Below are 15,832 nucleotides of genomic sequence, written 5' to 3'. Positions count from 1 at the left end.
TTAGCCTTTTAATAATTTCCACAAAATTATTTTATGTTTCTTTGCTTCAGGGATTTTTGCAGGAATATAGGGCAGCCAGAAGGCAGTAGTGACTCTGTCTTTTGTAAATGCCTAACTCTAAAACAGAAAATGCTAAATGTGCCAGCCAGATCGGGAAGAGGGGAAGGCTCTGCAGGGCTTATAGGCCAGGGTGGAACCTGTAGGAACCCAGGCCCTGCTCCATGAGCCTTGCTGTGGCACAAAAAGAGAGGAAGAATATGCGAGGAGCTTAATGTAACCGGAAGGGATATTTTGTACAGGTTGAGATTCTTTTACTCAGAAGGAGTGTGCATCATTTGCAAGTCACGGAAATTTTTGTTTATCCATGTCCATGTGAGATATGTTTCCTTACAAAATATATACCTATTACTTTGCTCATGGCAATAACCCCCAAATTTTTGTGTTTGCAGCAAGCTGACAGTAGAGTCAGAGAGCTTGATCTGACAGGAATTCAGAGAAAAAGATACTGGGGTAAAGGCTGGAGTAACAGGGGACAACTCAGAGAGTTAGAGGGTCTTGAGCAGGGTCTTGAAGGAAAGGATTAGACAGAGGAAAACAAAATTTGGGATAGGGGAAAATTTTAGAAAGGTACAGAATACCGTTAAAGAAACGAATGATTTTTTTAGTACATTCTTAGTACATGATAATTGACTCTTAATTGTTTGAAAATTATGAAACAATCCTGCAACATTTCCATAATTTAATCAATGTTTTAATCATTAACATATTAATCTAATAAAGCATCTTCAGCTGTTAATGATGTAATAAATAACAATTTTATTAAATAGTTAGGCCATGATTATTTACCAATTCTGCATGTGCTCCCATCCTGAGACACAGATCTTAGACCAATCTGATTTCCCACTTCTTTTGGTAACATACATAAATGGCATGGGTTTACTACATTTTGGTGCTTGCTTTATATTATCTCATCTAGTTACTTGGTTCATGTTTATTTCAAGTGTGAATAACTTCCTTCCACTGGGGAGGACACTTTTAATTTTGAAATACCTACTGTGGCTGGTGTAGTACTGGAGATAACAGTTATTCAATAATATAAGATGAAGTAATCTGAGCAATTTCTAGACGATAAAGCCAATGTTATTTTACATTTATAGATGTTTTCTCCATAAAAGCTAAAAGTTCTAAGCAGAAATCATAGTCTCAGATGCACAGTGCTTATTTGATCTAAGATCTGTCCTGAGGTGACCTGTCTCTTGCAGTGAGGAGGAATATCCATTAAAGAAATCTTGCATATGATTTTAGGATGCACTCATTTCCCAGGGGAGTAAGCACTCACCATTTTCAATATTTTATCAGTGTGCTGTTCCCTCTGTCCTGGAATGGGCTTCCCTGTATAATAGTCCCGATTTATTTTTTAATGCACAGGTCTCACCTCTTCAAGGAAGCCTCTCAAGATTGCACGAGAGAGTGAATCACCCTGTGCTTCCTCTGTACCACTGTGATAATTGGATAGTTGCCCTTTCTGAGCTGGAATATTTATATGTAACTCACCCTTTTCTACTTTGATATCTTCGAAGGCAGGGACAGTGTTTCATCCATCTCTTTAGTACTCCTAGTTCCTAGCCCAGTGCCTGGTACAGTCATGCATTACCAACAGGATAGTGCTTAAATGTTTGTTGAACCTTATTTCAAACTCTTCTTTTTTTTACACAGTTGTTAAGTTCCTGGAAGCCTGGGTTTAAATTCTGGGCCAATCACTTACAATGGGAACTTGAGTAAATTACCTAATCACTGTATGCCTTAGTTTCTCCAATTTCAAAATGGGAATAAAAGTAATGGTACTTCTTAAGTTTGTTATGACCAATAAAGAAGTGAAATTATATGTACACACCCATGCATGGAAAAAACTCTAGAATGTAAATTTGTTGTTAGGTTTATTCAACTTAGACACATTCTTATCATACTAATAATTACCTTAAATTTATAGGTAATTGCAAGGGTGTTATTTAGGGATAATCCTTCACAGATGTATAAACCCTTCTCAAAAATGCCTTTATTTATAAGTAAGGAGGGGATTACCACTGGGGAAATGTCATATAGTTAGTCTATGAGTGAGGGACCAAATCCTCACACTGCACAGGCTGGGCCTCTAAACCTAAGCTAAAATCTACCTTGAGTTCTAAAGCCCAGCCCTAAGGTTACTCAGAGCTTCATTCAATTCCAAAATATTGCTAGATCAGGAGCTTTTTCTTATAATTTTCCTTTCTTTCACTACTTCACATCTCAATCTAATTCAGCTATGATTTACTGAATAGGTTTTTAGCTATGTATGTGATTGCTTAAAGACATTTACCAGTAGTAACACCTAGAGTTATTGGAAATGTCCTGTTTATGTCACTCTCCTACTAAAAAATACATATTTAAAGAAGTTATTCCTATTTTCATTATGAATAAATAGTGTGGTAAAGGTGATTTAGAAATATTAATATTATTTACAATTGAAATATCCTATAAGAATAATTATATGTAATTGAAGAGACTAGTAAATTATATATAAGAATAATTATATATATAATTAAAGAGCACAGTAAATACTCTTCATAGTAAATATACATATGTGAGAATATGTGTGTATATGAGTGTATAAAATTTACTATGCTCTTCAATTTGTTGAAATAAATTTTACTTGATTTCAAAGACTCAAATATATTTCTTTGAGCACATAAAAGGCTATAAAAACAAAAACAGAAAAGCGATGTGTTTGTAATCGTTCAAAAAAGAGTTGATTAAACTTTACTTCTAAGTGCTTCACATTTTCCTGATTATCTGTCGTCTGTGTGGTAGAGGAGAGAGAAGCTGTAGCCCAGGCTGTATGGGTTAGAGGTTCACTAGAAGAGAAGTCCTTGCTCAATTAGTCTTTTTTTCCCACATTAAAATAATAAACATTTACATGACACGTAACACATTCTATTCCACAGAATACACAGCTTGTTTTAATGTATGAGTAAGGCTGTTTTCCTCTCCATATCACTTGTAGAAGACAGAACAGGGAGAAAAACCAGGCCTTGCACTGAGACAAAGAGGCATGATGACTGAGGTTTGTCACCCTTTGTCATCTGCTTTAGAAAGATCGAGAAGAATGAGGTTATCAAATAATAGGTAAAATTATGATGTAGAAAAAAAGACATAAAACTTTATACCTGGGAAGTTCATAGGAGGACATCTAGTCCAACCCACCCAGTATATAAGCAAACTGAGTCCTGCAGAGATGAAGTAAAAGTTGATTCACTGAGTCACTTTGGAATAGAACTGTTTTGTTAGCTTGGCTTTGTGATCCAGTGTCTTTTTTGGTCCCTTACATTGCAACCTAATCTCCTCAAATAGGTTATTTCATGGATGTTATTAACAATGTATCTTTTCTGAAGGTAAATATTATTTGAAATTCAACAATGACCATAAATGGAATAAAATTTAAATTAATAAAGCAAAGAGGCTAAGTGTTTCAATGACAATCATTTGAACCTATTACCTGCAAAGCTGTGTAGCAAGTATAGTTCCTGTGTAAAATTATTGTTGTGTTTTATTCTAAGAAAATGTAATTCTACGTAACTAGTGAATGATAGAAAGGGAACTAACTACAGGGGACAAATAAGAGAGACTATGAAGAGTTAGCCTAAGAAAATAAGCTGTCTGCCAAACCTCACACAGGAAGCACTGGTTCATCAAAGAACATTTCCATTTCATCTAAGTGATGAAAGATTTTCAAATCTGGTGGTGAAAGACTTATCCACATCTCACCTTGTAAACTATCATTATATCAATACCAAAAACCAAGAAGCATCACCATCAAAAATAAGACAAATCAAACAACACAAATGAACAATGTCTCCTCCTCAGGAAGAAGTCTGACCCTAAGGAAGAGAAAAGATTCTCCTTCACAATGAACAGTTCATCTTAGTGGGATGGCATAGAGGCAGATCCATTACAGAGACACTAGCTAATCTAGGTTCCTTCTATGATTTTCAGAAAGACAAAAACTCTGTTGAAATAGCTATGCACTCTAGTTCAGTTTTTCGATGGCTCAATTTCCTACCTTTATCTGTAAATATGTCCACTAGAATGCACATTTTAAAATACTCTCCAGAATGTCAAGGTAACTATAAAAAGAATATCATGAAATTTTTTTGGCGTGAGTAAATTTTGTTATAAGACTTTTGCTGCTAAGGAACAAAAATATGGAGCCAATGGTTATAACAGGAGAAACAACTGCTGACAATTTAAATCAATTCAATATTTCACTTACCTTTAGTTTTCCATAGTACTGAGCATAGTGATGAATTATCTAATATGTCTGATCAAATATTATGTAATTTTGGGCAATTTAAAATATATTTTGTAATACAGAAATAACCATCCTCCTTTCTGTGTTTGCTTTTTTCTATATACCTTGAGGACATAAAGCTTTTAAGATTTATAAGCAGTAGAAAATATCTGAAACTCAAATTTGTATTAAGACATTCTTTGCACAAATCCACTGACCCATTTTTCTAAAGTAAAAATAACTGCTGGCTTTTTAACTTGCACTGAAAATACAAAATTACAGTTCAATAATTATATTCATACAGTACCTTGAAGACTATATTTCAAGTTGCACAACTGACCTTCTTTTCTATAAAAATATAGAGCCTATATTATAAGTAATTATATTATGGAACATTTTGAAAAGGAGAATCCTGTTGCTTTTCTTGCATATAAATCAATTTGGATCTTTAATACTTCTTTGCATTTCCTTGCATATTTATAAACATGGTTTTACTTTTTTTTTAACTTATGGAAAATATCTGACCACTTTACAGATTGACAAATGATACCTGGTTAGACAGCTGTACAGAAAAAAAAAATAAACACACACATGTAACAGATTTTCAGAGACAGGAAAATAAACTTCCTTTTGCAAAGAAGAATCAGTACACTCTACAATCACTCACAAGCCATAGCACGAGGATCCACTTTTGTCTCTCCAGCAAGAACTTGAGGTGTCTAAGTGGGATTCACTTCACTCACCTGTTTGGCTTAGTTGGGATGTGCTTCTACTCCTTCTAGACACTATGGCAACCACTTTGGCACTCAGGCTGGATCTCCTTTTCTTTCCACCTGCTCCAACTGTACCCACAGCCGTGTCGGACTGACTGCCGTCATTATGCTCCAGTGTGTACATCTCCCCACTCACACTGGTGCTCTTCGTAATGGCTCTTCCTGAAGTCCCCATCCGTCTGCCTTGCATTTTAGGGGTAAATGAACTATATTTACAAAGTAAAAACATATACGCATCCATAAATTACAGGTCAGTATAACCGAAGCTCTAAATCTAATTTATCTTGAAATAATCCAGGCAAATTTTTAGGAGGGAAAAGCCAGTTGAGTAGTAGTCTTACAGCTAGGATTTACTAGATGTAGCCTAAAACAATAGTATTTCAACACAAGAATCTATAAACTTTTAGTAAAAAGAAATGCAACCAATGTTATCTACAGGGAGGTAAATGTTACTAATTTTATAGTTACTATGTTACTTTCAGAGAAAAACAAAAATATTTAAATCAATAAGACAAGTTTATATACATTCCTCAGGAAAAAAATATTAAAAATGGATACTCTGGATTTGCCATACAAGATTAAAAAATGAAAACCACATCTGTTCTAGTTCCAACTAACAGATACCTCTTTTGCTATTTGAGGCTTTATGGGTCTAGGAAAGACTACTTATGAGGTAAAGAAAAATCATATTTCCTCCTTCTTCCTTGTCCCCGCATGTTGCATCTCTCCCAAATTTCAACTCATTTTCCTCTTTCAGTGTTTCAAACTCATATGCTCAGGTTGAGATGTTCCTTTTTTTCCTTCCCTATCAAAACTTGTCTATGTTCCCAGATTATACTGATTTATCTGAATAAATTACTGTACCTCTCTCCTAAATGAGAAAATTATTGTTGAGAATTTCAGGCGCCATGGGAGGTTGGTGGGAAAAAAACCGTTTCTACAAGCCAAAGTAAATGTATGTCTGTGAGTCAGGGAGAGAGGTAGGGCAGGCAAGCTGGGAGCCACAGATGTTAGGATTCTTCATATCTTTTAAATTATACTGCATATGCAGTTATATTATCCATCTAGACTGGCCTTTTTTGGTCTAATAAAGACCTGGTTGGATATATCTGAAATGACCCTCTTTATTTTACATTTCCTTAAAATATCTGCAAAAATTGGCTTACATGACCCTCACCACCATCTTGATTTTCTACTTCTTGTTTTGAAATACAAAATACATTAATGTAGTATCTTTTAACAGTGATGACATTTAATACTTAAGTTGAGATAAATCCTAATATGATTAGAAATGATAAAATAGAAATTCTTGGGATCACATAAGTATTTGTGGTCACATATATAATGAGTGTTTCAGTAGAAAGGGAAATTGATATGGGATGAGTTCAGAAAGGTGGGAGAGTGAGATTGTGGAAGGATCAGAAGTTATGGACAAGAAACAACACTGTTTGATCCTTAGGATCCTTCCATGAATTGAATTGAAAAATGAGACCCCTTTTTGATAGGAATCATTTGGAATTTTTAATCCCTAGCTGTATTACTTGAATTGGTCCATAACAATATTAATATTTGTATTCTTTCAATTTATTCTAATCAGCATTCCATTAACTCAAAGTTTGTAAAGCCATTTGCAAACCTAATAATTTTGCTATGCGCTTTATGCAAACTCTTTTTTCAAAACATTAATGAGGACAGTATTACACATAGCTGGTTCAAAACTGATTCCTGTGGGGTTTATATTCCCAACTCTAGGGGACCTTCTTTCCTGGTTAATTTTACAATAAATTTCTTCTGTGTCCTCGCCAATTTATTTCAATGCATGACCTAAATCTGTCACCTCTCCTTAAGTCCACTCTTAACTACCTGCATTTCTATGATTTTACTTGCAGACTTCTGCTGGAGGATATGAGGCAATGTCACAGTTTGGTCAGTTTTGCTGATGATCCGTCTTCAATCAAATGCCTGTGACAGATAAGTCAGTAGTTTTCCCACCTCTCATCACTCTTTTTAGCACACTCCTCACCGGGGTTATTGAAAACTTCTGACGATTTTATTTTTACCTTAATAAAGTCCGGATAAACTAGCATCTACCTTTTTTCTCCCCATTATTTCCATGAAAATGGAATTCTATTACAACTCTCAATTTGTATTTTAAAAGTTATCCACAAAAAAGTTATTCCTTGTAAAATATTTAGGAATGTTCTTTAGGCTATAGAAAAGTTTAAAAGTATAGGGAAATGTCTTCAGTAATACTTCTATCCTGAAAATGTATTTGAGATGAGCTAGGAAGATTCAAAAATTTTTTTCATGGACATTCAATCACAGCAATGAAATGTTCCACTATGTTGAAAAAATTCTGGAAGGCAGCTATGCTCACCACTATACCACCAACACACACTATGTGGACAAAACTTCTGAAAAAATTTAGGGAAATCTGTATAGTGATTACCATTTAGGGGGTTAAGAAGTTATGTTAAAATGATTTTTGTAAATAAATGATATAACTTCTCCTCAAAAAATAAAATACTTTATTTAGAATTTTAAAAGCATTCTTATACGATATGACAACTGTGCATAGCTTCCTAAAGAATCTGGAATATCATAATGTTCAACGAGAACATGTGAAGGCATTTTCAATTCTGCTTACCTAATTGAGGCGAGAGGTTTCTGGGGTCTAATCAGGTTAATTTAACCCATGTGAAGCTTACTGTTTTAGTACAAATATGTTTTCTATTCCCCTATTTTGTATCCTTCTATTTGTTCTGCTTCCATTGCCTGGAAAACTATTCCTGTCATTTAGTTTCATTTAGTGCCTGAATCCTTCAGGATATACTTTAATGCTTTCTGATTTATAAAGCTCCTCAGAGTCTCCCTAGTGTCATGACTCCCGTTTCCTAGCCCTTTGTTTTCTAGTTTCTATTGGTTATATTAGGATTCTGATATTTTATATCAGCATGCACTTTATGCATCACTAGATTTGCCACATTGCCCTTCCCATTGCTGAGTGAACTAAAGATTTATGAGTAGGAAGTAAAAAAAAAAAAAAGCGATGTCAGTATGCAAATGGACTATGATATAACCCATCTTTAAAAATCAATCAAACAAAAAACCCACCTTTCTTCTTTGATACTCCCTCTCCCTCTGGCTACTGACTTTTGGCTAAAAATCTCCTCAAGCAATTGTCTGTATGTCCTCTCTTCCTAGTCTATCCTGAACTAATTTAAATCAGGCTTTGTCCCTACTACTTCACCAAAGCTGCCTTTTTTTTTTTTTTTAAGATTTTATTTATTCATCTGAGAGAGAGAGCAGAAGCAGACTCCTGGCTGAGCAGGGAGTCCGGTGTGGGACTCAATCGCAAGACCCTGGGATCATGACCCAAGCGAAAGACAGACGCTTAACTGACTGAGCCACTCACGTGACCCCAAAGCTGTCTTTTATTAAAGTCACCTGTGACTTTACATGGCAAAATCCTATCATTGCACAGTCCTTACCCTTCTGACCTCTCAATAAATCATGTATGTGACAAAACATTTGATTCTACTGATCATGAAACACTTTATTCTTATGAGACACTGTAGTGTCTCATTGACAAGAACTTTAATCTCTTTCATCACTAAATACTGGAGTTCTTCAGTGCTCAGCCCTCTGACCTATATTCTTCCATATGAGACTAACTCCCTAGATGTCTCATCTGGTCTTGGGCTTTACATATTATCCATACTGCTGCAAATTCCAATTGTTTTTCTCCATCTATACTCAGTCCTGAGCTCCAGATTTATATAGCCAGCTGTCAATGGACATTCCTGTTTGGATATGTTTCTCAAAGATAACATGTTCAACCCAACTGAGAAACTGCTCTATAGCTTATCTTTCATCTCACATTAAAGATACTCCATTTCCCCAATTGCTCAGAGTAATAATTTCCCCCTATAAAAAAAATCTAATGTGGATTTGAGACCAAGAAAAAAAAGTTACTTTACTTTTTATGCTCTGCTTGAGCATTATCTAACAAGTCCACTTTAAAGGTCATTTGACCCTCCAGGGAAATGTAAAATTTTTGACTATTTACTCTTATAATAATTATGATCCAAACATTTTACAATGCTGTAAAGTGAGATGTTAACTTGAATAAAATTGATAAGGAGCAAATGATTACTATTTAGAAGATGGGGTAACTCTAAAGGTTATGGTTTTACTGACCTAGAGAATATTACCTAGTTTTGAATCTAAATTCATAATCTTATTCCAGCATTCATTTTTTTTCAATGACTATATATGTGCATATATAAGTACCTGAGTTTCTTGGATCATCTTTGGAATCAGTTTATCATCCTACTGGTTTTCTCACTAATGAGTTAAAACTTCAACATTTGCTATCCATTGTTTTATTACTATGTTTTAATTTTGAGAATTATGTTTTGACTGTGTTGGGGAGTCCCATCAAAATACCCAAATGGACCCCCTGCCGGATACAATTAAACTCTTTTGCTGGAGCAGGGCACCTCATGGACTCCTCAAACCCAAGGCTGCCTTTAATCAAGTGGCAACCAAACATTACGTTCAGTCTCTGCTTTTCTTTTTCTGACTCTGGTTTTCTGTGTTTCTTTCTTTGTTTCTGGTTCTGGTAAATGGGCTCTTATTTTGCTTGGTTCTAACTAATAATACATTCCTCACTAACGGCACCAACAATAGGAAATCCACCCATGGAATTAAATCTGTTGGGTGGCAGACATGGATATGTTACAAGTTGGACGGCAAGTGACAAAAAATTTGGCTTGTTAGTCTTTTTACATGTCTGTTCGCCTGCTACTAAAAGTTCACATCACTCATGAAAATGTCTTGTGCATACTGAAAAAAGAACTGCTCTTTAAAAGTCTGGGCTTAGGTTTCAGTGTTAATTTTGGCCCTATGGCTAAGTGGTAAAACTGAAGTTGCTAGTTCTCTTTGCATGCTTAAAAACAGTGTTTTTGATTGATAATAAAAATCTCTTACTTTCTGTACCTTAGGGATAGCTGTCCAGGCAGATGGATACTAGATCCCAAGGTATTTTAAATTTAATAGAGCTCCTGTTCTGATTGATCTATACAGATGAGTAAGTACTTATATAATTCTAATATAGGTAACTAAAGAATCTCTAGAGAAAAAAGAAACTGAAATTCTGATACTTTGAAAATACTAGCCTTTTAAGAAAAAAATTTTTCAAGAAATTGTTAACTCATTAAAATTTTAATATAAGAATTTAAATCCACAATTAAAGTGAATCCTTGGAGTTATCAAACTAGTTTGATAAACTGGCTTAAAAACAGCCTTATGAGAACCATGACGAGATGCCACTTCCTACACACTAGGATAGCTTTAATAAAAAGGAGAAATAACAAGTGTTGATGGGAATCTGAAGAAACTGGGACCCTCATACGTTGCTGATGGGGAAGTAAAAGGCTGCTTCTTAGGAAAAGTCTGGCAGTTTAGTTAAACTTAGACATAGTTAAATTAAACTCAAAATTACCGAATGACTCAGTAATTCCATTCAAAAGTAAACATAGTTACCATATGTCCCAGCAATTCCATGCCTAGATACAGGCTCAAGAGAATTTAAAACACATATCCACACAAAAACTCACATATGAATATTCATATCAACATCATTCTTAATAGTTAAAAAGAGGGCAACCCAAATGCCCATAAACTGATGAATGGAGAAACAAAATGTGGTATATCCATACAATGGAGTATTATCAACCATAAAAAGGAATGAAGTACTGATTCATAAAATACACACGGATGAAGTTAAAAACATTATATTAAATGAAAGAAGCTAGATACAACAGACTACTTATTGTATGATTCCATTTAAATGGAATGTCCCACAGTCAAATCCACAGAGACAAATGTAGATTAGTGGTCACCAAGGGCTAGAAGGGAGGAAATGGGAAGTGACTACTAATGGGTTTCTTTTGAGGGATGATAAAAATGTTTCGGAATTAGATAGTTGTTATGGTTGTACACCTAATTGTGACTACATTAAAAACTACTAAATTGTATAATTTCACTGGGTGAATTTTATGGTATGTGAATTATATCTCAACTTAAAAAAACAGTTTTATGTCTTCTTACAGATTTTATCAGCATGGTATATTATATAAGCACAACATTTTATTTTATTTTTTAAGACTTAGGTTGGTTTTCTCATGGACAGACAGATTAATCTAGAATTTAAACTTCCTATACTGGTTTTACTTAATGGGTAAGCTAACATTGCTTCCAATAATGCTTAAGATTATGAAAAATGTAAAATTATGTAATAATTAAATTGAACTATAATTCTGATAAAACTGATATCAACAGTAATTAAGTTGGTTAGAGTGTCCGCTTAAACAAAATTTCCAAGTGATTAATTAGTTAACTTTAAGATTTAGCATTAGCATTAAATTTCATTAATTAATAAAAAATCTTTGAATATCTAGATAATTTCTAAGTTAGAATATAAAACTTGGTTAATAACCAAGGAAATACATATATATGCACATAAAAATGTCTCTAATTTTCATATGGTATAAAATACCTTTGCCTTTGATAAGGTTTATTTCATTTTTGCAACTTTAAGAAAATATCTAAGGGATATTGTGGGTGTGGGTGTTTTGTTCCTTGTGCTGTGTAACTTGCTGGTATGTTAAATTGCTTGCATATGACAGTCTGTTATGCTCAATTATCTACCTCTGAGTTTTCTCTATGAAATAGAAGCTTAGGTTAAAAGTTGTAATTAACATTGATGTTTGGTTCTATACTAGAAACAAAAGTGGCATGTATTTTATTTATTTTTTATTTTTTATTTTTTTTAAGATTTTGTTTATTTATTTGACAGAGAGATAGAGAGAGAGCACAAGTAGGCAGAGCTGCAGGCAGAGGGAGAAGGAGAAGCAGACTCCCCGCTGAGCGGGGAGCCCGATGCAGGGCTCGATCCCAGGACCCCGGAATCATGACCTGAGCCGAAGGCAGCCGCTTAACCAACTGAGCCACCCAGGCGCCCCAACAAAAGTGGCATATATTTTAAAATATATGGATAGATATTCAAGATAATAGATGTGTTTTTATTTATCAAAGGAAAAGAAGGAAATCATTTCTTACAGTAAAAAATGTGAATGAAGATAGTAAAAGACAGAACTTGAGTGGATACCTTAAAGTGTAGAAGGTTTGAGGAAAAGTGAATTATTTACCCTGTTTTATTGTAGTTGTAAACAGTAAGTCTGAAGGGCAAAAAAATAAAACTTTGACAAACTGGCTCCATTTGATGTAAATCTTCATAATATAATAAGAAAGGTCTGTGAGTCATTTACTGACAAAGTTATATTAATGCAAGATTAGAATTTGGTTTTCTGTTAAAATGATTTATTGATCTTAGAATATTTAGTTGAGAGCAAATTTCATTTAATAAGTGGCAAGCTGACCATTAAGGAACAAGAGTTCTACTTTACATGTAGAACCAATACCTACAAAGTCTGCACAGGAAACTGGTCTAGTACTTGTTCTATGGCTTACAGGGTTCTAAGAACTATAGATAATAAAAAAGTTCATATCCTGAGCTTAGCAGAATTTTAGAGATAGGTACTGCAAATGATGTCTGGTGGTGATGATAGCTTTGGTTCACACTGTAAATAACACACAGGACTTGATGTGATATAATTTACCATAAAATGGCCAAGGTGGTATGATAACCTGTATGCATTTAATCAAATCAATGATGTCATCAGTATTAAGATACATTATTATTCTATGTATTTTTAAGAAAGAAAAATGTTGCTAATTATGGCATGCCATCAATTATAAAATATGTACCAATTTCGTATATGGTAAAGTATAAATAAGTGTGAATCAATGAAATTATGGTAATAGCCAATTTAGAAACTCATTTCAAACAAGAATTAAAAAAAAAAAAGATTGATAAATTAGAATCACTTTCTAAATATTCGACACAACAAAAGAATCTGGAGGTCTACTAAGATTCCATAATAAGCCTGAAAAGGGACCAGTAATATAACGCATATTGAAAAATGGCTGTAATATACATAAATTCACAATACTGTTTGCAAAATGCTAAAAGTAAACCCAAACTATTTGGATCAATATACAAGTTACTAATCACAAATTGAATACAAACAGAAACCTGCTGATCAACATTAAGAGACAATTCCCAGGTATCTATCTCAAAATTTTCAGTAGTTAAAATACAGGGCTGATGACTGACAACCAAATTGTATCAAATACCTCCTGACCATGTCTAGTGGACCTATTTGGATAATAAACATCAGTTAGAACTGAGGGATGAACTCAAGTTAGATCACTATTTATATTCAATCCCTTCAAATATTCCAGCCTTTCAGAATTAATTGCCTCTGTTTAATTCTTACTGAATTTCACTCATACACACATATGCACATGTGTGAGGCTATAAGTAGTCTCTGGTATTGAGGATGTACATACATTTTGTTAGTATATTATTAGGTAATAGACTTATTCCTAAGTATTTCTTGTTTCTGATTGTATTATACTAATGGTATTTTACAAATTTAATTTCCTAAAGTTTGTTGCTAGTACATAAAAATACAATCAATTTTTGTATTTTGACATTGTATCCAGTGACTTTACTAAATTCATTTATTAATTCTAATAGTTGTTTTATAGATCCGTTTGAGTTTTTTACATGAAGAATCACTGTGAATAATGACAGCTTAAATTCTTCATTTGCAATCTTTATAGCTTTAATTAACGTATTTTATCTTGCTTAGGGCCATGTGAATAATGTTTAATAGAAGTTGTGGGAATGGCCTATGAAATTGGGGCAAAAGTGTTCAGTATTTCACTATTAAATATAATGCTTGTTGTAGGGTTACTGTAGATAACTTTTATCGTCTTAAGAAAGTTCTTAGTTTGCTAAGATCTTTTATCATATGTGCTGAATTTTATCAAATGCTTTTTTTCCTGTATCTATTGAGGTGCTCATATATTTCTTTCATTCTGCAATGAATTACATAGAGAAAAATGTTAAACAAATTTTGCATTTATGGAACAAAAAATTTTTGTCATAATTTATTTTTATTCTCTCAATATCTATCTACCTAGATTCAATTTACTAAAATTTTGTTTTATCTATTTTAATGAGAGATTTTGGTCTGTAATTTTCCTATCTTCTAATGTCCTTATCAAATTTATCAAGGATAGGCTGGCCTCACAAAAAGATTTAGGAAGTATTTTTACTTGGACTTTTTATTCTCTAGAGTAATTGGTATATGCCTGAGAGCATTCATCCTTTAAATATTTGGAATAATTTACCAGTGAATCCACATGGGTGAGGAGTTTTCCTTGTGGGGAACATTAAAATTATAGAATCATTAAAAAATAGCTATATGACTCTTCAAAGTTTTTATTCCTTCTTACCTCATGTTTAGTAAGTTGTACTTTCCAAGAAATTTGTACAGCTCATCTAAGTCAGGGTTAGGCAAATTTATTTTGTAAAGAGCCAGATAGTAAATATTTTAGGCTTTCTGGGCCAGATTGTCTCTGTTGCAATTACTCAACCTTACTATTATGGTGGGTAAAGAGCGATAGATAATATGTAAGCAAATGAGCACAGATGTGCTCCAATAAATCTTTATTCACAAAAAAAAAGGCAGTGGGCCAGATTTGGCTTGTTGGTCATAGTTTGGCTAACCCTGATCTGAACTGTAAAACTTACTGGCATACTATTATTTATACCATTTAAATATTTGTGTATCCTACACTGATATCTCCCTTTTTTCATTTCATGACATTGGTTATAAGTATTTAGTCCATTTACTTTTGATAAAATTACGGAGATAGCTGGAATTGACCCTATCACTTGCCACTTATTTTTAATCATCATGTTTCTTCTTTTACTTCTCCATTTTTGCCTAACTAGATTAATTCGGTATCTTTCTCTCCACTATTAGCATCTGAGTTATGTATTCTTCTATTATTTATTAGTGGACACCCTAAGGATTAAAAACATATATACCTTGACTTATTAGAAACTTCCTTAAATTAGGTATTTTATCCCTTTCAGAAGAATGCAAAAACTTTAGAACAGCTTGATTTCATTTCCTTCCTTTCCATCTTTTATGCAGGTGTTTTATATATTTTACTTCTACGCATTCTTTTTTGAGAGAGCGAGAAGGCGCACGCACGCACGCACAACTGGTAGGGGAGGGGCAAAGGGAGAGGGAGAGAGAATCTTAAGCAGGTTCCATGCCCAGTGGATCATGACCTGAGCTGAAATCAAGAGTCCTATGCTTAACCGACTGAACCACCCAGGTGCCCGCTTCCACATGTTTTAACTACCACAAGATGTTGTTATCATCATTAACTCTTTCCAGTGTTCATTCTTTCCTCAAATTTAATGCTTCCAACTGGGGACATTTTCCTTCAACATGGAGTGCAGGTCTACTGGTGATGAATTCTCCTACCTGTTTTATTCCTTCCTCCCTCCTTTCCTTCTTTCCTTCCTTCCTTGTCTGTAGGATATTTTTGCTGGACAATATTTACTAAGCATAAAATTTTAGGCTGGCAAACTGTGGAAAGAGCCAAGATGTCCATCAACAGATGAATGGATAAAGAAGAAGTGTTATATATGGAATATTATGCAGCCATCAAAAGGAATGAGGTCTTGCCATTTGCAACGATGTGGATGGAACTGGAAGGTGTTATGCTGAGCGAAATAAGT

The 15,832-nt window shown here is 33.9% G+C and overlaps 1 protein-coding gene across 50 annotated transcripts in view; it reads right to left on the bottom strand.

The window, feature by feature from the left end:
• RIMS1 (regulating synaptic membrane exocytosis 1) overlaps positions 1-15,832 on the bottom strand; it is a 488,993-nt gene that overhangs the window by 65,089 nt on the left and 408,072 nt on the right. For 34 of the 50 annotated variants that reach the window (XM_081828486.1, XM_081828490.1, XM_081828498.1 and 31 more), the window contains one exon: positions 5,068-5,303. The exons of the other annotated variants lie outside the window; for them this stretch is intronic. In XM_081828486.1, the coding sequence (XP_081684612.1) occupies positions 5,068-5,303 (236 nt within the window). The remainder of the gene's footprint in view (positions 1-5,067; positions 5,304-15,832) is intronic. 50 annotated transcript variants of the gene reach the window in all.

Source organism: Leptonychotes weddellii, chromosome 8, assembly GCF_054177405.1.
Source record: "Leptonychotes weddellii isolate Sample4059 chromosome 8, ASM5417740v2, whole genome shotgun sequence".
Lineage (NCBI taxonomy): Eukaryota > Metazoa > Chordata > Mammalia > Carnivora > Phocidae > Leptonychotes > Leptonychotes weddellii.
Note: the sequence above shows the minus strand (reverse complement) of the source record. Positions and strands in the feature narration are given on the sequence as shown.